The sequence below is a fragment of the Eurosta solidaginis genome, chromosome 5, assembly GCF_040869045.1.
Source record: "Eurosta solidaginis isolate ZX-2024a chromosome 5, ASM4086904v1, whole genome shotgun sequence".
Classification (NCBI taxonomy): domain Eukaryota; kingdom Metazoa; phylum Arthropoda; class Insecta; order Diptera; family Tephritidae; genus Eurosta; species Eurosta solidaginis.
The window spans coordinates 236,739,447-236,763,853 of record NC_090323.1 but is presented as its reverse complement, the minus strand read 5'-3'; the positions used below and the strand labels follow the sequence as shown (position 1 = coordinate 236,763,853).

At 35.8% G+C, this 24,407-nt stretch overlaps 1 protein-coding gene across 8 annotated transcripts in view; it reads left to right on the top strand.

Annotated features, from left to right (window-relative positions):
• Positions 1 to 24,407, top strand: part of LOC137252876 (capon-like protein) — a 682,759-nt gene that overhangs the window by 613,638 nt on the left and 44,714 nt on the right. For 5 of the 8 annotated variants that reach the window (XM_067788990.1, XM_067788991.1, XM_067788989.1 and 2 more), the window contains exons 2-3: positions 337 to 2,793; positions 3,432 to 3,609. In XM_067788990.1, the coding sequence (XP_067645091.1) occupies positions 856 to 2,793; positions 3,432 to 3,609 (2,116 nt within the window). In that variant the 5' untranslated portion in view covers positions 337 to 855. The remainder of the gene's footprint in view (positions 1 to 336; positions 2,794 to 3,431; positions 3,610 to 24,407) is intronic. The other 3 variants (XM_067788997.1, XM_067788996.1, XM_067788993.1) reach the window with 2 other exon arrangements.

Genomic DNA, 24,407 nt, shown 5'->3' with positions numbered 1-24,407 from the left:
TGAGTGAGTGAGGGGGATAAATTAATAGTGATATGCCACTGGCTTGTGTCAAGAAGATCTTAAATCCTCACTTGGTTGAAGCGGATTTAGTATATGTACTCGAGTAAGTGTGTGTCTCTGACACTATGGAAAATATGGGAATGTTATGAGTAGAGTTCGATCAGAATAACCTCTGCGCGTCCGCGAGTTTTACTATGGCATATCCAAAAAACTACATAAGAACAGAACACATTGGCCTACAAATACTAACGGCAAGAAAACATTTGAAAACAATTAAAAATACTAAAAAACTTACGGAACAACCTAAATATTTATAACATTTGTGATGATTTGCAGGAATTTGAAAAAATTTTTGGCAACATACTTAGAACGTGAGAATTCCCAGAAAAATAATGCAAAATTTCCACAAATATTAAAATACGAAAAAAAGCAATAAAGTAAAAATAGCTTAACTCAAAGATGAAAATAAAAAGTTAATAAACTACGTGAAGGTGCCTGCTCAGCCTTTCAAAATTTGCTTATTTTGTGCGAAAAAACGCCATTGAAAATTTTATAATTTAAATACTATTTTATGCGTAAGTGTGTTGGTGTGTGTGAACTTGGCGCTCGCGAAAATTAAACACATCAAAAACAACAACTGGCACACTTTGACAACGAATAAACAACAAATGACAAACATTAAGTGTCTGTTTTAAAATAAATATATCATTTTCGATACAAAAACAAAAATTTATTTTATAAAGCACGAGAGTGTGAGAACATACAAACACACTAACAGCAAAGTTTACGCAATAAATGTAAATTGGTATACCGAAATTTCAGTGTTGCGAAGTGGCGGTAATAAACGAACACGAAATGATGAAGCATGAGACAAGCAGCAAACCATTACCAATTGGAGGCCCACATACAGCATTGGAAGCTACGGGTAACACGTCATTGAAGCGCGGCATTTGGCGTAATCGTAGTGCGTCGGAGGCGCCAGATGGCATACGCAGTCCCATTACAAAAGCATTAGATTTTCTACCTTGGGGTCGCAGCAAAAAACCTGCCGATAAAGTACAAAGTTCACAACTGATTCACCAGCGAAAAGAGGATCAGCAGCAAAAGTTAACGCAAGGAAAGTCAACGAACGCAGACGAAGCCACAAATCCAAAAACTAAGTCAAACTCTGGTACAAAAACAGCTGACAAAGACGCAAACATTCATTATCATAGGAACATCTTTCGTAGTGGCGGTGGACTTATACGCGATATACTCGGCGGCGATAAGTTAAATAAAGAGAAGACGCCGGGGGAGACGGCGCTGAAAAAGTTGAATCAACGCAAAAACCCCAAACAGGTAGTAGCACGCAACAAAAGTTTGGACTTGCATGAGCTCATAAACAAAGTTGAGAATGAATTGAGTGGCGATAAGAAGAAAAATGGGCGTACTCGTTTCATGGATGATACGTTCATAGAAAATATAATGCGCGCCAAGGAAGCCTACCAGCAAGAAAACAAAGACACGCCCGATGACTTCGTGGATGGAGTTGACGAAGATGAAGCCAATCACTATGAAGTCGGTCAACAAAGATCACAGCAAGCTAGCGATGAGCGATTGCATTGTACAGCCTCAAGCGGCGGCAATGCTGCGTATGTGCCAACACGACATATTCTCTTCAACGATGAGGATACTGTTTATCTGATAAAGAAAGAGCTGCCAGTTAAACGAGAACTGAGCAAAGCAAAGCGTAAAGTATCTGCAAACCATTTGAGTGAGAAGGAGCATCAGCAAAAAAGTAATCATCAGCATAGAGAACGTGAGCGCGACAGAGATCGTGAGCGCAGTCGTGATCGCCATGAGCGCAGTGAAAGTATAGTGAGAGCACGTTTAAAGTTTAAGAAGCTAACGCCAGATGCAACACCTCTACCAGACCGTAGATCAACGTCTGCGCAAAAACTCAATGGTAATCAGTATTACAATCATAACAATTACACCGAAGATTACGATTATGGACAAATGAATGCGCGCAATTACGATACGTCAAGTTGCGTCATAGAAAATCACTCGCACGCTGACGATGTAAGCAAACGTGATATACTACAAAAGCAAAACACTTCGCAAGCTCTAATGAGCCTTGCTAGAGATGTAAATATGAACGGTGGAAGTGATTATAATACTACACTGCACTACGATAGTCCAGAAAATCGACGACGCCATCATCAACTATTTCAACGCAGCGAACAGCGTACACAAATACAACGTCGTAAATCATTTACAGACTATGACAACGCGCAATTAGGTAATTGTAGTTCGAGCAGCAGTATGACAAGCGGTGCAGGAAGCGTTGCGGGTGGTAGTGCAGTTGGCGCGTCGACAGCAAACAGTGAGCAAACGCGCGCTGAGAAACCTCGCAAAAAACTCTCATTCCGTGAACCAGTGGCCGACAGAGGGCGTATACGTCGTCGCAGCTCACCCGCAAAGCGTCCAAACAGTGTTGATCCTATTGATAATAGAGTAGTGAATGCTGCGTTAGAAATGGTGGAAGCTGACGGTACAACAAAGGAGCTCAGCAACTGTCTTATTGTCGACAATGATGTAATTACAAATGGGAATGCGAACCAAGTGATGTGTGGTAATTTGAGTGCCGGCAACAATAGCAATAGCAGCAGCAGCAGCAGCAGTTGTGCAGCTCTAATGGCATTATCCTCGACTGATAACCGCAATTATCCTGCACAAATTAGTAATCAAGCAATCATGGATGCAACAGGATGCTATTATGTCGATAATGCGAATTTACCATTGAATTTTGAGGTGAGATAAAGTGTTGCTAAAGGTTATGTAGTATATTTGTTTGTTAGAGTGATGTATTCTTAGTTCTACGGAATATTGTAGCCGAAGAGCTCCAAGTGACACAAATTGCTATTTCTTAACTTCCTAATTTGTAATGAGGTATGGTGGTGTACTTGCCTACTTGCATCCTATACTTCAGGTCATCGGCGGTGTTGTCAGGGCAGGTGATATTATAAATTTAAAGGCTTTTTGAAAAGTGATTCGAAAAGAAGTTGGTCCTTGGCTGTTGTCGTCAAAGCTTTCGAATTTATTTCCTAATTGAAAACATATGAAAAATAACACTAAGCAAAGCACGGACATATTACATGTTTATTTAATACTTAAGGCAAAGGATGTTACGAAACGTTAATTTCGATACCGAAACATCTCAGCTTTTGTTTGAGTTAGAATTTTTTATTTCTATTTAGTTTATTAATACTTAAAATTGCTTAAAATTTAAAATAATTTAATTGTACTCTAACCAATGAGAGCTAATTTGTAAAATCCGTTTCCGATCATTTTTTCGGTAAACTTAGTTTCGTAACATCTCTTCCACATATGCATATATGTAGTTCAATTTAAAAATTTAAATCAACGTTATTTTTTCTTTAACTTTTCAGTCACAGGCGATGCGTATTGTACGTACAGTCGGTCAAGCTTTTGAAGTATGTCATAAGTTCAATCTTCATAAGAATTCCTTGGATCACAACGACGAACGCTCAGATGTTTCATCGGAGCTGCTTGATATAGAACGTGTATCGGAACTGCAGCTGAGCGAAGACGAGCTGGATAAAAAAGGTAGATTTTTAATAATTTGGTCTATACTATCGTCCTTAGCCGTGATTTGCATGATTGCAATCAAAATCCAAAATGAGCCACTCGCAAAAAAAACGATTGGTGAATCAGCACTGTGCACCAAAAATGCGAGTGGGATTTAAGACATGATTCACGTAGCGTGGTGTTGGTGACTGTTGATGTCAAAGCATGTACTGCCTGTGGTGAATTTGCTTTAATGCAGCGAATACTTTACTAGTATGCGCGATTGGTATTATATGCACCTATGCCTTTGACGATTACTTGAAGCCTCTTTCATGAAGCTACACAATTAATGTAAAAAAAAAATGGTTGAACCACGTTTAAACGTTATATAGACCGCTAGTATGATTTTTAACTATATATTTATGCATTGAAATATACATGTATACTTATTGACCTATTTTAGTAGAAGGGTCGTAACTTAAAAGTGATGTTAATAAGACCGTATCTGAGCGAAGTCGTTAATAAAGTCGTTCCTCAGGTTTTAAAGAGGTCGCAACTGAGAAAGTAATTTTTTTCTTTGTCTAAACAGTTTCGAATTTAACTTTATTTCCTATTCACAATGTACAAAAGACATAAATTGGTAATCCAGAATATTGATTTTGTGTCTTCTATAGTATAGTTTAGCAATTTAGCATTTAACCAACTTTCAAAAGAAATTGAACTAAATTTAGTTCATATCTCGACCTTATTACGACTTTATTAACGACTTCGTTCAGATACGGTCTTATTAACATAATGTCTCAGATACGTCTTTTTCATTATTATAAGCTTTTATTTAGTTTCACTTGGCCGTTGTTTGTAATCAAATCTTGCAAGTTAAATTTGATACACTTCCCGGTGTCCGATTGAGCTGAAATTTTGCGCGCATGAATAACTCCGATGACAATGCAATATTACTTTGCGAAACTCGATAAAATAATCGATAACCTAAGTTCCGGTAAAGATTTGTGCTCACCTTGACATAAAAGCCTAAGTCCTCAAGAACGCAGGTAACTTCGCTTTGTTTGTGTATACAACGAAAGTAGAAGTTAGGCTGTTATTGCTAAATATTGCATACTTTTCTGTGCACTTGATTTTGTTTTAGAGATTTTTGGCGATAATAAAAGCCTAAGTCCTCAAGAACGCAGGTAACTTCGCTTTGTTTGTGTATACAACGAACGTAGAATTTAGGTTGTTATCGCTGAATGTTGCATACTTTTCTGCGCACTTGATTTTGTTTTACAAATTTTTGGCGATGGAATTTTAGCTAAGCGAAAGTTGGAATTTTATTTTAAAACAGAGAAGAGATCTGCAATGAGGAGTTGTAAACTGAACGCGTCGTAGGCAAAGTCACATTAAAATATGATTTTAAGTTAGTTAACACTGTTTGACACAATTTTATATGTGCTCTCTGTCAAAAATGCTTCAACTAACTTAGTCACATTTTATTTCGATTATGAATATGCCACAATATATTCGGATCATGATATAAAAAATCGTGTACTCATATTCAGTCAGAGTTATTTAAACGTAGCGATTCGTATCAGTAATTCGGTTGAGAGTCTTTTTCATCCTGAGCGCGTTAGTGTTGAACGTGAAATATCTGACAACCGAAGATGCTGATATCCGAAGTGAAACACCTTTTATCAAATACATCCAAAAGCACAACTGCCGGCGAAGTTGATTAGTGATAACTTCTTGGAACGCACAGTTGCAACTTTACGACAAATCAGTGAGCATAAAAATTTTCCGCTCCATTCACTCAACGTTTTTATCGATTGGTTGTTGACAGTTGGCTCAACGTATCGTTTCAAAAGCACAATTTCTTTCACTCAGCTGATAACTGATTAGCTGAGCTAACAGTTGCGCTTTGAAATTCACCCATCGAAGCAAACTTTTGCCTTTTACTTCAATTAAAATTTCATACAAAAGCAGGCCAAACGGAAAATAGTTCGTGAGAGACCGTTGTCGCTTGTATCCATATGCATCATAGCTTATACTTACAGATCAATTTTTGTATGTAAACGATTAGATCAGGCTAGCTGCTATTAGAGTATCAAAAAACTTACCTGATGCCGATCTCTGCCACAGAGAAGATTTGTGGGATATTACCCAATGCCAAGGTGAGCACGTGCCTAGGGCTGAATGATATGAGGGTGTATGAAAATTTCATATCGCTAACGTTGCGCCTCAGAGTACCAGGGCGAACCTTGTTGTACTGAAGCCCTTATCCCTCTACAATGGATCTCTGGGGGATTGACCGTTTTTGTCCTATACTCGGCGGAATAAAGTGAACAAAAATAAAATTAAAGAAAAAAGAACTTTTTTAAAAATAAACCTTTATTATTGGTTAATAAAATTAACTAAAAAGTAAAAAATTAAATTAAAGAAGAAAAACTTTTTTAAAAATAAGCTTTTATTAATGGTTAATAAAATTAACTAAGAGGTAAAAAATAAATTGACTGTGAAGAAATATAACACTTTGTAAGTTCATTGTAACCTTTAAAGATAATTAGGCTTCTTCGTCTGCGACAAAAAAATTCCATATTGTATATAATTATATATTTATAACATTAAAACTTTACACCTAAATTATTAAATCTTACAGTTTATTTCACAGTCCTAATTGTTCTAATAAAAGCGTGTTACATTGGGATAGCAAGAAAAGGAGGTCCTAAATGTTATTAATTATACAATCAAAATTTAACACGCTTTATTAGAACAATTAGGACTGTGATATAAACTTTAAGATTTAACAATACTTTACAATATGGAATTTTTTTGTCTCAGACGAAGAAGCCTAATTATCTTTAAAAGTTACAATGAACTTATAAAGTATTATATATCTTTACAGTCAATTTATTTTTTACTTCTTAGTTAATTTTATTAATCAATAATAAAAGCTTATTTATAAATTTTTTTTTTCTTTAATTTTATTTACTTTTTAGTTAATTTTATTAACCAATAATAAAAGCTTATTTTTAAAAAAGTTTTTTTTCTTTAATTTTATTTTTTACTTTTTAGTTAATTTTATTAACCAATAATAAAAGCTTATTTTTAAAAAAGTTCTTTTTTCTTTAATTTTATTTTTGTTCATTTTGTAGGAATGTTTTACCAGCTGATTCACAAGGGCAAAATTAAATTTAAATAAAAGTAATCATTCAGGGATTTTTATTTAATTTTTTTCATAATTATATTTAAGAATTCATGAGCTTAACACCGGCTTATAATAATTGAATTTCAGTTATTATGTTTTCTAAGAGAAACTGAAAAGAAAGAAACATTTACTGGCATATTGCGATGGAACCATTTCGAAAACCGCCAACGTAATCATCATCAGGCAAATTTATGTTTTATGTTTTTGTCTTATCTTTTTTTCTTACTTTATTTAAAAAAAAGTAAGCATAAATCCCCTGTTAAACTCTTCTGAAAATTGGAATCACCTCAAATGATTCGCTGCTTTTTAGAAGGCAGCAATGTCATTCGAGATGTATGACGATGTTAAAGTGGTGAAACCAACCTGTATAATACAACGAAAAAATATTGCATACCTTTCCGAGTTTTTCACGCACACACAGAAATTTTCGTTCATATACTGAAAATGGTTACTAAAATAGTATTCTCATATTTTATCAATAAAAACCAATTCTTCCTATCAAACTTATGTCTTGATTGAAAACAAAATTTAATATATTTTAAATAATTTTATTCTAAAACTATAATAGTTCCACGTACAAAAGTACAAAATCTTAAAATTAAGTTGAATGAGTTTTCTTGATACAAAAAAATGCATATATATCTAATTATATATTTAGTTAATATTATTTTTAAAATTACTTAAAGAATTTAAGAATAATAAATTATTTAAGCTTTTTGGCCCTAAGTGATTCCTTCTGTCAGTCATAATATTTCCCGCGAGTGAAAAAACTCTTTCAGATGGGGCACTGCTTGCAGGAATGCACAAAATCATTCTTGCAAATTTTGATAGGCTGGGATATTCTGATGAATAGTGATCCCACCATTTCAATGGCTCAAAATTTATATCAGGATTTACTTTACACAAGCAATACCTTTGCAATTCATCTCCTACACGCTCTCTATCTGAACGGTTCTCTCTACTAATCACACTTGAAAAAAATAAACTGAAATCTAGATCTTGATTTGTGGAACTCATTGAGGTATTCTCGACTGCTAAATAAATTATTGAGTTAACCATGTTTCTTTCCAAAATTTTAGAAATGCAAGTAGGTAGGTATACACTGCATGCAAGTTATGGCCCGCTATTAGCTAACGTACTAAATTTTCTAAGATTTGATATGGCTAAGATTATTGTTATATTCGCTAGACTTCGAGGAAAAATTTTTACTCGCTGATTTTTTCTTTGCTATGATGATTAAAAGGATACGGTTTTGCTGTTTCATTATTTAAACTAGCAGAAAACATTCTGTATGGCACACTAAAATGTAGTGCATTAGTACCTGTTCAATTTGATAACAAAAACATGCGTTAACTATATAAATGCATAATATAAAAACTCTATTATTAATATTACAAGTGCTTTTATCCCTGGTATATTGGTCATTTAAATATATGCTTATATGAACGAAATTCATTTTATATATGTACGTATACAACGAATTTCAGCTCGCTTCATTTTATTTCGTTATAATTTATTTATTTAATAATAATGAGAATAATGCACTGCTAATTTCTCTAAAAAATTGGAATCACCTCAAATGATTTGTCCAACACCAAAAATGGTTCGCTGCTTTTGAAAATGCACTACCGCCTTCGAGGTGTATCTCGATGTTAGTATGGTGAAACAAGTAAGGAAGGCTAAGTTCGGGTGTAATCGAACATTAAATACTCAGCTGAGAGTTTTGGAGACAAAATAAGGGAGAATCAACATGTAGGAAAATGAACCTAGGGTAACCCTGGAATGTGTTTGTATGACATGGGTATCAAATGGAAGGTATTAAAGATTATTTTAAAAGGAAGTGGGCCATAGCTTTATAGGTGGACGCCATTTCGGGATATCGCCATAACGGTGGACCAGGGGTGACTCCAGCATTTCTTTGTACGATATGGGTACCAAATGAATGTTGTTAATGAGTATTTTAAAAGGGAGTGGCCCTTAGTTGTATATATGAAAGCGTTTTCGAGATATCAACCAAAATGTGGACCAGGGTGACGCAGAACATCATCTGTCGGGTACCTCTAATTTATTTATATATGTAATACCGTGAACAGTATTCCTGCCGAGATTCCAAGGGCTTTTGATTTCGCCCTGCAGAGCTTTTTCATTTTATTCTAATTAATGTGGAAGGTGTCACACCCATTTTCCAAAGTTTTTTCCAAAGTTATACTTTGCGTCAATATACCAATCCAGTTACCGCGTTTCATCCCTTTTTCATATTTGGTATAGAACTATGGCATTTTTTTTATATTTCGTAATTTTCGATATCGAAAAAGTGGGCGTGGTCATAGTCGGATTTCGGCCATTTTTTATACCAAGATAAAGTGACTTCAGATAAGTACGTGAACTAAGTTTAGTAAAGATATATCGATTTTTGATCAATTTATCGTGTTAACGGCCGAGCGGAAGGACAGACGGTTGGGCGTGGCTTCATCCTATTTCGCCCATTTTCACAGAAAACAATTATCGTCATAGAATCTATGCCCCCACCAAATTTCACAAGGATTGGTTAATTTTTGTTCGACTTATGGCATTAAAAGTATTCTAGATAAATTAAATTAAAAAGGGCGGAGCCACGCCCATTTTGAAATTTTCTTTTATTTTTGTATTTTGTTGCACCATATAATTACTGAAGTTGAATGTTGACATAATTTATTTATATACTGTAAATATATTAAATTTTTTGTTATAATTTGACTTAAAAACTTTTTTTTTTTTTTTAAGTGGGCGTGTTCGTCATTCGATTTTGCTAATTTGTACTTACCAAACATACAGGAATAGAGGTAACGCTCCTGCCAAATTTCATCATGATATCTTCAACGACTGCCAAATTACGGCTTGCAAAACTTTCAAATTACCTTCTTTCAAAAGTGGGTGGTGCCATGCCCATTGTCCAAAACTTTACTAATTTTCTATTCTACGTCATAAGGTTAACCCACCTACCAAGTTTCATCGCGTTAGCCGTCTTTGGTAATGAATTATCGCACTTTTTCCGTTTTTAGAAATTTTCGATATCGAAAAAGTGGACGTGGTTATAGTCCGATTTCGTTCATTTTAAATAGCGATCTGAGATGAGTGCCCAGGAACTTACATACCAAGTGTTATTAAGACAGAAGAACGGACAGAAGAACAGACATGGCTAAATGAATTTCTTTTTTCGCCCAAATCATTTTGATATATAGTAGTCTATATCTATCTCGATTAGTTTATGCCGATACGGATTACCGTTATGCGAACAAAGTTAATACACTCTGTGAGCTCTGCTCAGCTGAGTATAAAAATAATGCAGAACTGTCGATTGGGAGTGTACCATTGTTTTGGAGTGTAGGCAAACCTTGTTAAAAAGTTTTTTCCAATAATACAACTTTTTCAAAAATTTCTTCATAAGTTTTCTGTAAAATCGAAGTATTTTTCTGGCTTACAATTCATTGCATAAACCATCTTGAGCTACTTTTAGTACCACAAGTTTGCCACGACTAATTCGTTGCTATATCACCCATCATAATTTAAAGCAATCAAACAAAAAATTTGCTACATCATGCGAATTGTGGTTCGCCATTGAAAACATTTTTTTAAATTGTAGCCCAAACACACAATTCTAAAAAAAATCCTTTACAACAAAGCAATGACACAAAAAGCTGATAAAAAGCATGGAGGTGGTAGTTTGACGTCATAAGCTAACAAAAAATTTAAATTTTTCATTGCGGATCGAGAAAAAAAAGCAGCAAAAGTAAAAAGTCATAACAGATGTTGCGTTATTTGTTCACCAGCGAAAGTTTTAAAAAACATATTAAACAAAAAAAGTCAAAAAATAGAAAGATTAGCGCAAAAGCTACAAAAAACATGTTTTTTAACCACAAAAATTAGTGCTGCGAGTTTGGGCCAGCAGAGTATAATGGAGCAAGGGCAGAGTGAAATTATAAAAAACGAAAAAGTTTTGTAAATATCTCGAGTTAATGGACGTTAAAAATACTTTCTTTACAACGGATGCATATCCAAAACAGCATCAGCTAGAGTGCTATAGATAGGATTTAGAATTGCTGCTTTAATGTGGTCAGAATATATGATATTTAAAGTGTATCTTACGTCCAAGGTTAATAGCGGGACAACTCATATAGATTTGATGTTACCTTTCTGAATGCTGTAAGGCGCCTTCGATTGCATATCGAGTGCATTTTATAGGCCTAAAGTCGCTCTGTTTGATATTTACCGTACTGATTTGTGAGCAAATGTCCATTTTGTATATTATCCATTATGCTTGTATCAAACTGCGAGTTTAGAATCCCAATCTTTGTCAGTAATAACTTGTATCCCAGACCCTATAACTCTCATTTCGTTAAAGCGGCTCTGAACTGTGATTTTCTTTTTGTTTATGCACCTACTTTGACAATGGCTTGCCCCATGCTCCTGAGCCTACTAGTAGTGTTGTATTGCCTCTTCTGTTTCTTTTGTCTACCAATAGACGATCTTTTTCCGCCATTTTATTAGTTGCCGTGAAATTATTGTATTTCTGTTTTACACTTACAATGACAGCTCCAATAAAAACCCAGGACTCGTGAAGTTGAGATCTTGAAGTTGATATATGTCAATAGCAGCAATTAGCCCCTCAGTTTGTCGTTTTGAAACGTTCGATCTGGGTTTGCTCCTCGCTGTGAATCGTGATATGTCGAACAGATTTTTGCTGAATGGGATCCAAAAAGTGGTCGATGAGTCGAATTTGCGTTCTCGTCATTCCTTGGGTTTCCTCATTAGTATTTCCCACACTTTGACTCAGAAGATATAGCGCCTACGTTGGATTACTGGATCGACTAATTCTCGGGCTTGTGTAGCCATAAGTTGACATCACTGCCATCGAAGAGATGCGATGGTCGAAGTGTAGAAAAAAAGCCAGGAAAAGTGAGGATGACAGAGGAGAAGGACGTTGAGTCACAGATGTCATGATAGTAAATCTACCACGTTGCAATAGAGAGCCCGCATTACTCCAGGGTTTTAGAAGTGTAATTGGAGTTTCGCGGAGGCAAATGGAGCACATATCTATAGCACTTCGTACCGTCGTCGGAAAGGAGTTTTTTACCGGCGATCACGAAACAGCTCCTAGTAAGATTAAAAGTAAAAACGCCGCTTTAAACCCACGTTGAGAACAAACGCCGCGGGCATAATGCGGCAACGTTAACACGATTGAAAATCGGAAATGAATTTTCGGCACTGTTTGAAAAGGGCAAGCGAAAAATGTTGCATTAATGATAAAGACACTACCCGAAGGTTTTGTCGACCTGATAATCGATGTTTACATATTCGACAGCCGATTTGGAGTAGGCGAAAATTCAGCTGGAAGTAGCTTCAGCTGGTAATTGGTACTATGGGAGCAGATTTCCCGCAGGGCTTGCTCCCATTCCGCTCACTTGGATAGGACCTTCGGGACATCATGTTGGCTGTTGTTGATATTCAAATGCGAAATAATTGTTTAATTGGAATGTGGAGTTGGAGGTTTTAGATAGGCCTCCAACCCCACCAAGGTGATGATGTGTCCATTAGCATCATCAATTGGGGCCAAAGAAAGCGAGTATGGGGTGCTGGTTAAATTTCGCTTTGACTCATGTACATTGATGCACTCGAACCTTCACAATCGAATACAGTAAAATTACTGCACCCTCACCCTTCTACTATAAAGAGGTGCTTATGAGTTGCCTGCGAAGCTATTCAAATACGATGGGGATGGGTTTGTAAGGACGAGCGCATGCTTGACGGTTATTTATTTATAATTATTTATTTATTACGACTCTTAGAGCCTAGATCAACACTTAACAGTATTATTGCATTAATTAACAATATGTACTATGTATGAAATTGAACTTAAATTAGTATTTGATATTTGCAGGAAATTCGTTGACGCATTTTAACCCTTTGTAAAAAAGACTATTGGCAGCCACCGTGATGTGATAGTAGCGTGCTCCGCCTACCACACCGAATGCGGTTCACACTCCGGACAAAGCAACATCAACGTTTTAGAAATAAGGTTTTTCAATTAGAAAAAAAATTTTCTAAGCGGGGTCGTCCCTCGGCAGTGTTTGGCAGGCACTCCGAGTGTATTTCTGCCATGAAAAGCTCTCAGTGAAATCTCATCTGCCTCGCAGATACCGTTCGGAGTCGGCATAAAACAAACAAATAGGTTATCGCGCCTTACATTTATTTATTTTAAAACAGACTATCTCTTTCCGACTGCGTTTTGTAATAAGGTAATTTAAAATCATTTCTCTGCCTCGTATTTCTGTCATGAACCTCGCAGTTAAATTTAATACTTGTTTTTAGATAATCAGGCAAATTTCCGGTTTTTATGTTGTATATAAACTTCATACTGTGGAAAAATATTTGCTGTTTTACGCTCATCCAATTCAAACTTTATAGCATATCTTTAATGGGGGTATCAAAACATTTACCTAATATAGCTTTATTCTGCATTTCTTGTAGTTTATCGATTTGCGAATCCTTTAAGATAAAGAAAATAGTAGAACAATATATGAAGTATGGCTCAATTATGGACCTATATACCTTTGCTTTGTTGTATCGAAGTTTTCTTTGCAAAGTCCACAAAAAACATTTTGTAAAATACTCCAGCTTTCATAGAATCAGCATTCGTAGTTTCATATAAAAGCTCCTCTCAAGCATACACTGAAAGAAAAATACTGGTAAAATCAACCGAAATACGGGTCAATTCAACCGAAATTTCTGTCAATTTTTATCCATCGCAACAAGATGTTGAATCAACTGTGCACAAATCGTTGATTCGTAATTGACCGTTTTAGTAGTCAACTGAACAAGAAAAAGGTGTTTCGACAGCTTTAGGCCGAACTTCTCTTCCAATTTGCGTCGTGCTCCTTTTTAATTTTTCCTACAAATTGGCGGGACGTGACCTACTTGTTTTATGCCGACTCCGAACGGTATCTGCAAGGCATATGAGTTTTCACTGAGAGCATTTCATGGCAGAAATACACTCGGAGTGCTTGCCGAACACTGCCGAGGGTTAACTCCGCTTAGAAATTTTTTATTCTAATTGAAAAAGCTTGTTTCTAAAATTTTTATGTTGTTTTGCCCGAGGTGTGAACTCAGGGTCTTCGGTGTGGTAGGCGGAGCACGCTACCATCACACCACGGCGGCCGCCATATAAATACCTAAATATGTGAATACATAAATACACATGCTTGCTACATATACATACATATGAATATAGAAATGAAAATAGTAGTCACAAAACTGTTTCTCAATTCCTTCCGTTGCAGCTCAGCTCATTCTCAATTTCTTCTCTCGCATGTAGTTGCCACACTTGATTGCTTCGAACAAAACTTTTAGTATAAATGTTTGACGTAACATTGTAAAAAGAGAACTTGTAAGTTATAGAAAAGTAAAGAATCATATAGCAGGAAGGTAATTCACCACTGGAGTAACTTTACATGTAATTCGGCAAGTTTAATTTTCGTAACACTTTAAGTTGAAACGATTCCAAAACAACTTAAACTTTTATGTTGTCTGAAACATCAACATTAAAAAAGGATGTTTTTTATAATCTTATTAGATACGTTGGCGTGAGTGAAAATTCATAAAAGACTTGAACAAAATGTTACTAACTTTGGAAAAATCATGTTCGTTCAAGCAAAACTTTTGCAACGAGAGGGCGCAATTTTGCATTTCGCTAGGGCGAGAAGTTGTAAAATTATACCCGATAAATAGGTGTCCCGGTATCTCATAATTTTTTGCACAGTAAATTCAAAAAAGGGGTTTGTATTGATATCTGAAAAACTAGTTTTTTGTTGTTTTCCCATTTTGAGTGTTTTTTCGATTTGGTGGTTTTCGTTTTTTGGTGTTTTTTAGCAAGTGGCACCATTTTCATAAGTACAAGTTAGAGAGCGCAGTGAGCGTAAAATGCTCTTCGAAATTTGATCATGTATTGACAGATGATCGCCGTTGAAATGACCTGTAAGATCAGTTGTGTTAACAGAAAATGCAGTTTGACTGTTTAGGAATCTGTCAATTTTACAAAATATTGTTAACTTAAGAGCGACAATTCCTCTTCTGTTGAAATTACTAAACTAATTAAAGAACTCGGTCCAATTAACCGTAATTCGATCAATTTCACCGAATCTCCATTAAGTCAAGAACAACAGAACCATATTGTTGATTTTACTAGCACCATTTCTTTCAGTGTATTATACTTAAGAATGCAGCACTCGAACAAAAGTTTGAAAGACCCATTTTTGGCTTTATTGGACGGCTACAAATTTGATAAACCTACAATCGACCAAATTTTCACTATGCACCAAATATTAGAAAAAAAATCAAGTGAAAAATAATTCACACACCTCACTCCCTAGCCGTTATATTAAGCATTTCACTGGCACATAATTGAACGAGTGTACCGACGTGGTTTATATCGTTTTCGAACAACTCTAGACCTCACCCCATCGGGGTATATACTTGTGAGTTTCGCCCAAATTAAGACACTTTCACTTGGTTTTTCATAAAACGCATTCCAATAATAACGAGTGATGCTTTACTTTTCACTGTTACTTTCACTTAGCTGTTATTTCGTCCCACTGTGCAGTGCTTTAAGATAAAAAACACAGCCATTTAAATTGACAAGCAAGCATCACAACCATGACATCATTACGCATAAAATCATTTACTTCAATAACACTTAGTTCCATCATCAACACTTAATGCCACCTGAGCTCACAAATCTTAGTACTCGTTAGTCTCATACATTTTTTATATTACTACAAAAGCTTATTTATGGCTGAGGAGATGACAGATAAACAATAGAAAAAACCAAAAAAGAAAACGATCTGAAAAGCAGCCGCAACAGCGCTGATAAGTGCTACAAATGCCCATAAATAAATTCGGATGAACAAAAAACGAAAAGTTTTAACAAAAATATATCGCTCATTTACTTCAATACTGTCATAACTCAAAAAACACGACTTTTGAGTTAATAATATATAAACGTACCCAATATCATGATCTATGTTGTATAAAAAAATCTTCGTGATCAGTTAAAAATTTAGCACTTGTTATAAAAATGAAAATATGCCTTTATATGCGCAACATGTGGCAATTAAAATCTTTGGATGGCTCTCCTGGAAAATTGTGTTTTTTGAGTTATGACACTATTGAAGTAACTGAGCGATATATATGCAAATTTATTTTATATATAATGTTGAAAAGTGTGATTTATCAGAAATGAACTAAGTAAAATAAAATAAAAAAAAATAAATTTAAAAATGTTTACACAATAACTTTTTCTTTGATTGGCACAGATGGTCTCGCACATGTCACTAATCACATCTCCCACCGCCACCGCCACGCTTTTCGACCACCTACCACAATCACAATGACACGTCATAACTGGATGAGAAATGAGCTCATCTTTTTTTGGTTTTAACTTAAGATAATTGCAAAAAAAAAATTATTTTGAAACCACAAAATTTTCCCCGCATAGTGTTGAAATGTTGACTGCCGCTTGCGGCTAATTAAAATTGAATTTATGAATTTGTTAGCCAAATTTTGTCTAGAATGAGGAAATTGGAGCAACCGTAAACTGTCAGTTGGACGTGTTGAATAATATTTTTACGTATTTCTAGTTTATATTTTATTTTTAGTATCTTTTCATTTATTTTGCAAATTGGACTTAAAATTGAAATAATAATTGAAATAATAATTTTTGTTTACTATTTAGAAGACATAAAGAAATAGTTGTGAGTTTAAATTACCTTACAAAGGACTTGACTTGCATGCTTCAAAGTTCATTATTAGGGTTCACTTCAGTACACGCACACAGATGACGCAAGTGGATGGGGCTAGACTGGCATCACACTCACATACTTAAGTATGGTCAGCCTATAGGTAAACTGAGTTCATGTGAGAATGTGAAAGTGGAACGACCGCCCTTACATATTTTTTTTTTATATTTGAAATCATAAAATTAAAAAGACAAAATTTTGATTTAAAAAAAATTCTATTTGTAACTAAGATGTGTCTATATATCAACGTCTTATGTGAATTGCAACACTATTAAAATTTTTTATATGGAAATTTCTTTGCAAAAACAGCGTGAGCTAAGTACTCGTCAGAGGTAACTTAACCAGAAACAGAGTGTGCATCCAAACAAAACGAAGCAATTAAGTTAATCGCTTTAGTATAACTCACGGTACAAAATTTAGGCCAGATTATGCATGACGCCGTGACACTTTCCGTCGCAGTCACTCACAGTCACCACTATATAATACGCATGGAGAACCAAAAGGAAATAATGAAAAGGAAAAAAATTACACCTGGACGACTATAACATATACTGGAAAAGCGAAATATAAACTGGCAAACTTCTTTAAAAAATACAACATCGACACAGCGTTCAAAACTTCGAACAATCTAGGGCGAAAACTAAGAACTAACACTAACTCAGAGGACCCGTTTAGGAGCCACGGCGTATACAAGCTTACCTGCGGATGCCAACACCGTTACATAGGACAAACAGGACGGCAAATAAGAACGAGTTTCAGAGAACACATTCGAGATTACAACAAAAAAATATGACATTCAAACATTATACCGAATCACATGTTCCAAAATGAATGTTCCCCAGCAAACATCAATAAAACAGTTAGGGTTCTTCACATCAAGCAAAAGGTCGCGGTCTCAACCTAGTAGAAAACATGGAAATCTACAAACAGAAAACATTCGACGGTTGAATAATAAACGAACAGATAAACACAATTTCTGACACAATATTTAAGCCTTTAAAACATGTTCACAAGAAACAAAGCAATCACACAGGTACAACAGACAAACACACAACAACAAATAAACGCAAAACAATAAACGCACCAAAACAACAAACCCACAAAGGCGGTCAAACAGATCAGAACGAAGATCGGCACTGATGATGGCACAACGACGAAACCGGTTTGTCTCGAAACCAAATTTGATAAGGGATGATGGAAAATCGTTTGCAATATACACTATTTAACACATAAATTTCATAAATGCATTTAAGTTTACTGTCACGTGTTTACTTACACGAGAAAAAATTACTTGTTGTTGTATTAACGACAAAGACACTCCCCGAAGGTTTTTGGGAGTGTTAGCGGTGTTGACGGTCCTTTGCCGGATAAAGATCCGGTACATTCCGGTAACAAAGCACCATTAAGGTACTATCGCGACCATCTCGGAAACGATTAATATGACCACATTAAACCTTCTAATCTATCCCGCCCCCACCCCTAGTTTCTTAAGGAAGTTGGGGTCGCCAGAACCTCGCCTGCTAAATATGTGTATTATACATTCATATTCGTAACAGGATTCCCGTCGCGTAGGTGAGGCTGACAATTGGATTGTGGAAGCTTTGAAGCTACAAAGCTTTGTATTGCGCTTATCAATGCCTTAAAAGAAAAAGGAAGGAAAAAGTTACTCGTTGCGTTATACATAATTTTCGCAGTAGGCCCTAGTAGGCAACGTCAGCCGTGCGCTTAAAAAAACCTCCAGTTGGAGTACTGAAAGCATAGGAAACTCTAGCATGCTAAACAAGCATAGTTTTGATTCATTTTGTTTTGTTGATTTTTACTTAGGGTGGATAGTTCATGAGTATTGTAACGATTTTCCGTCAATCCTTATCTGATTTGATTTGGTGACAAATCGGTTTTGGTGTTGTTCCCTCTTTAGTGTCATTTTTCGTTCTCCTGAAGATGGAAAGACGCCGAAACTGGTTTGACGCCAAAGCAAATTGGACAAGGGATAACGGAAAATCCTGCCAATATACATCAAATATAGTTTTCTTCCTAGAAGCACAGACTCTCAACAGTTTCTGACAAGAGCTTGATGATAAAAATTCCCAGGAGGGATAATTGGGAACTTTCGGATGGTTGCTTTGCTGCTGACGACAGTATTTCTATATGCATCGATGGTTCTCAGTCATATAGTAGGGCTGAAAGTGGGGTCTTTTCAAAGGACCGAGAACTCCAACTCTCTTTCAGACTGTCATCATTGTGATCGTTGTACTGTCTTTCAGAAAAAAATATCAGCTATCTTGAAAGCCGTAGTTTGAATAGCAAAATACACTATCGACAAGGAAATATTTATTTTAGCGACAGCCAAGCGACTTTCAAATCATTTGGCTCTTGAGTCAATTCTAAATGAACATTACTCTGTTGCATATTTCTTCACGAGATGGGCCAACGGAACCGTGTACATATCACATGGGTCACAGGACACAAGAACATTGAGATTAACTATATTGCATAAAATATCGCAATACAGGGTAAAAAAAAAAGCAAATTCTCTCTGGCATAGAGCGCTTAGGTTTTTTCTTTGCCATATGCAAGCTAATGTTGAAAGAGTACAGCTACAGACAAGCCAATGTTAGATGGCTACAAACACGAAGTTTTCGAACATATAAGCTAACCTGGATAAAGCGTGATCTTATGATATCCCGTTCAAAACCAAATCAGGGATAAAATGTCCACACTTGTATAGAGTACCACATAGATGCTGCCTTCTTGGAAGGTATGCAAAAAGGCTATAAAGGCCATCGTCGGTGCTGTAGGAGTTGTAAAAATGACGAAGAGAAGTAAACGGTAGTTCACCTCTTGTGAAACTCCCCGGCATCAAACTATGAGATATTTGCCGATGAGCTCCCTCTATGAAGAATATATGCCATATAGTGCATTACAACATCTTTGGTTGGGTAGCCTTTATGAAATTCCCGAAATGGTTCGAAAAAGATAGGTGCCTTTTTATGGTATTAAATTGGACTTCCTGGCACTTTCCTATGAGTGCCTGCACTGCAGCCACTTCAACCTAACCCAAATTTGCCGCAACTCTTTTATATTGCTTAGTACGTTGTGCGAAACCGAACAATATTTGCTCTGTTTACTGAAACCTGCGAAACATGCACTGAAATGTAGGGAATAGAGCAGATTTTCTGTAAAAAAATCTAATACAAACGATAATTACCTGACAAAAAATCGAAATCCCATCAACAAAAAACCGATAACAAATGGATAACAAGCCGATAACTTGTCTTAAAGAATAGGATAGCACATCCCTAACCCGTCGATAAAAATACTATAGCTCGGTTGTTATCGGCAGACTACACTTCGATAAAAATTCGATTTCATAGCGCCCAGTGCTTTGGTTTCTAATTTTTTTTTCATCTCCTTTTTTTCTCTTACTCCCCCGCCTTTCCTTTTCTTTCTTCCTAACACTCTATACTCTCATATTCTGTAGACCTCCTACAATATTATATTCTCACATTTTAGGCTTACATCTACGTTCTTATTACTGCATACATCAACCTCTTCCAGACATTACGCTTACACTCAACTTACGCTAACATTCAGGAATTCCCCATACCGCCAGCTAAGATTTTCAACACAGCAAGTAATATAAATTGAAAGACAGTCACGCAAAGCGATAGTTTCGAAATTCAGATTTGATGACTACCACCAAAATGGGGCTATTTGGATGCAGTGTTGCAAAAGGGAATACAAAAATGTATAGTCTGAGCTAAATAATGTATTAAAACTGAAGAAAAACAAGTAAGGAAGGTTAAGTTCGGGTGTAACCGAACATTACATACTCAGTTGAGAGCTATGGTGACAACATAAGGGAAAATGAACCGAGGGAAACCCTGGAATGTGTTTGTATGACTTGCGTATCAAATGAAAGGCATTAAAGAGTATTTTATGAGGGAGTAATCCTTAGTTCCATAGGTGGATGCCGTTTCGAGATATCGCCATTGAGGTGGACCAGGGGTAACCCTAGAATATGTTTGTACAATATGGACATCAAACGAAAGGTGTTAATGAGTATTTTAAAAAGGAGTGGGCCTTAGTTCTATAGGTGGACGCCGTTTCGAAATATCGCCACAAACGTGGACCAGGGGTGACTCTAGAATGTGTTTGTACGATATGGGTATCAAAAGAAAGGTGTTAATGAGTTTTTTAAAAGGGAGTAATCCTTAGTTCCATAGGTGGACGCCGTTTCGAGATATCGCCATAAAGGTGGAGCAGGGGTGACCCTAGAATTTGTTTGTACAATATGGGTATCAAATTAAAGGTATTAATGAGGGTTTTAAAAGGGAGTGGTGGTTGTTGTATAGGTGGTCGCATTTTCGAGATATCGCCATAAAGGTGGACCAGGGGCGACCCTAGAATTTGTTTGTACAATATGGGTATCAAAAGAAAGGTGTTAATGAGTATTTTAAAAGGGAGTAATCCTTAGTTCCATAGGTGGGCGCCGTTTCGAGATATCGCCATAAAGGTGGAGCAGGGGTGACCCTAGAATTTGTTTGTACAATATGGGTATCAAAAGAAAGGTGTTAATGAGTTTTTTAAAAGGGAGTAATCCTTAGTTCCATAGGTGGACGCCGTTTCGATATATCGCCATAAAGGTGGGCCAGGGGTGACTCTAGAATTCGTTTGTGCAATATGGGTATCAAACGAAAGGAGTTAATGAGTATATTAAAAGGGAGTGGGCCTTAGTTCTATAGGTGGACGCCTTTTCGAGATATCGCCATAAAGGTGGAACAGGGGTGACTTTAGAATATGTTTGTACGATATGGGTACCAAATGAAAGGTGTTAATGAGTATTTTAAAAGGGCGTGGGGCTTAGTTCTATAGGTGGACGCCTTTTCGAGATATCGCCATAAAGGTGGACCAGGGGTGACTCTAGAATGAGTTTGTACGATATGGGTATCAAATTAAAGGCATCAATGATAGTTTTAAAAGGGAGTGGTGGTAGTTGTATATGTGAAGGCGTTTTCCCGATATCGACCAAAATGTGGACCAGGGTGACCCAGAACATCATCTGTTGGATACCGCTAATTTATTTATATATGTAATACCTGCCAAGATTTTAAGGGTTTTTTATTTCGCCCTGCAGAACTTTTTCATTTTCTTCTACTTAATATGGTAGGTGTCTCATCCGTTTTATAAAGTTTTTTCTAAAGTTATATTTCGCGTCAATAAAACAATCCAATTACCTTACCATGTTTCATCCCTTTTTTCGTATTTGGTATAGAATTATGGCATTTTTTTCATTTTTCGTAATTTTCGATATCGAAAAAGTGGGCGTGGTCATAGTCGGATTTCGTTCGTTTTCCATACCAAGATAAAGTGAGTTCAAGTAAGCACGTGAACTAAGTTCATTAAAGATATGTCGATTTTTGCTCAAGTTATCGTGTTAACGGCCGAACGGAAGGACAGACGGTCGACTGTGTATAAAACTGGGCGTGGCCTCAACCGATTTCGTCCATTTTCACAGAAAACAATTAACATCATAAAATCTATGCCCGTACCAAATTTCAAAAGGATTGGTTAATTTTTGTTCGACTTATGGCGTTAAAAGTATCCTAGACAAATTATATGAAAAAGGGCGGAGCCACGCCCATTTTGAAATTTTCTTTTATTTTTGTATTTCATTGCACCATATCATTACTGGAGTTGAATGTTGACATAATTTACTTATATAATGTAAAGATATTAAATTTTTTGTTAAAATTTTACTTAAAAAAAAAAATTTTTTTTTAAGTGGGCGTGGTCCTTCTCCGATTTTGCTAATTTTTGTTAAGCGTACACATAGTAATAGGAGTAACGTTCCTGCCAAATTTCATCATGGTATCTTCAACGAATGCCAAATTACAGCTTGCAAAAGTTTTAAATTACCTTCTTTTAAAAGTGGGCGGTACCACGCCCCTTGTCCAAAATTTTACTAATTTTCTATTCTGCGTCATAAGTTCAACTCATCTACCAAGTTTCGTCGCTTTATCTGTCTTTTGTAATGAATTATCGCATTTTTCGGTTTTTCGAAATTTTCGATATCGAAAAAGTGGGCGTGGTTATAGTCCGATATCGTTCATTTTAAATAGCGATCTGAGATGAGTGCTCAGGAACATACATACCAAATTTCATCAAGATACCTCAAAATTTACTCAAGTTATCGTGTTAACGGACGGACGGACGGACATGGCTCAATCAAATTTTTTTCGATCCTGATTATTTTGATATATGGAAGTCTATATCTATCTCGATTCCTTTATATATGTACAACCAACCGTTATCCAATCAAACTTAATATACTCTGTGAGCTCTGCTCAACTGAGTATAAAAACTAAAAAATCATGCCACTATTTCAGAACCACCTACGACTGAACTAATTAAGAATTCGTTTAAAAAGCATTCGTCACAATGTTAAAAGTATCAATGAGGACAGAGCTAGAATTGGTATGGCCCCTAAAGGCGACAGTTCTGCGCTATTTCGGAACGAGTGCGATTCGCTGCAGGAAAGGTACTGGATTCGAAAATTAAGTTCTTGCAGTTACACCTTTATATGGTAATCGAAATACCTGGTAGACGTTGGTCTGCCCTAAAATTTAATTCCTTATCTCTGTCTTTTTCTCCTTTCTTTCACTTTACATTTCTTACTCTTACTTCTCCTCCTCTCACTCACCATCTCGGTTCCTTACTACTGCTTCAACTTCGTTCCCACTTATCTTCTAACTTCCACTATCACTCCCTTTCTCACAACCAAATTTCTAATTTAGAAAAATTATAGACGTAGGAATGAATTAAAAAAGTGGATGCCCCAACACAATTGCTAAGGGATTAGTTTTCTAATCTATGTATATTAAGCTGGGTCGATTTATTAACCTATATCGCGCCATCGATTTTTCGATAGGTTTTGGGCTCAGGAAAAAAGTTCCACTAAGCATACCCAAAAAAAAAATGTCGAGCCTGCAAAATTTCAGCTTTTTGACTTTTTTTCTTTGATTTTTAAGGTTTTCTTCATAACCTACTTAAAAAATTTTCATTTGATTTTAAGATTTTCATGTATACCCTGTCCAACTCAAAATTGTCCGCTAAAAACTATGGCTATAACAGTTTTAAAAAAAAATATGTTTTTGGGTTTTGAGGAGTGTTTTGGTGAACAAATTTATTTTTCGCAATTTTTTTTAAGGGTTTCTTCAGAAACGTGCAAAAGTGTTGCCGATGAAAATGAATTTGTGTCATAGCTTCTATCCCACTTAAAATTATGCGGTAAAAATGTTGGCATTAACAGTATTTAAAAAAAAAATTTTTTTAGGTTTTTGGGACTTTTTTTGGTCGAAATCGATTTTTTTTTCATTTTCAAGGTTCCAAATCATTTTTTATGCATACGTTTCCGTTAGACCCACCAATAAGTATATTCTAAAAGATTTTTTAAATAGGTCATGAAGAAAACCTTAAAAATCAAAGAAAAAAAGTCAAAAAAATTAAATTTTGCAGGCTCGGAAATTCTTTTCTTGGGCATGCGTAGTGGAGCTTTTTTTCCTGAGTTCAAAACCTATCGAAAAATCGATGGCGCGATATCGGCTAATAAATCGACCCAGCTTAATATACATACATATATAAAAGAAAGTGGTGTTAGTTAAACTATTTATAACTCAAAAACGGATGAATCGATTTTATTGAAAATTAGTGGGGAGGGAGCTTAGAACCAGGAGATGGACATAGGATACTTTTTATCCCGTCCGAATTGTTTTCGAGATCCGGGATCCCGTTGGGGTCATTTCGGGACT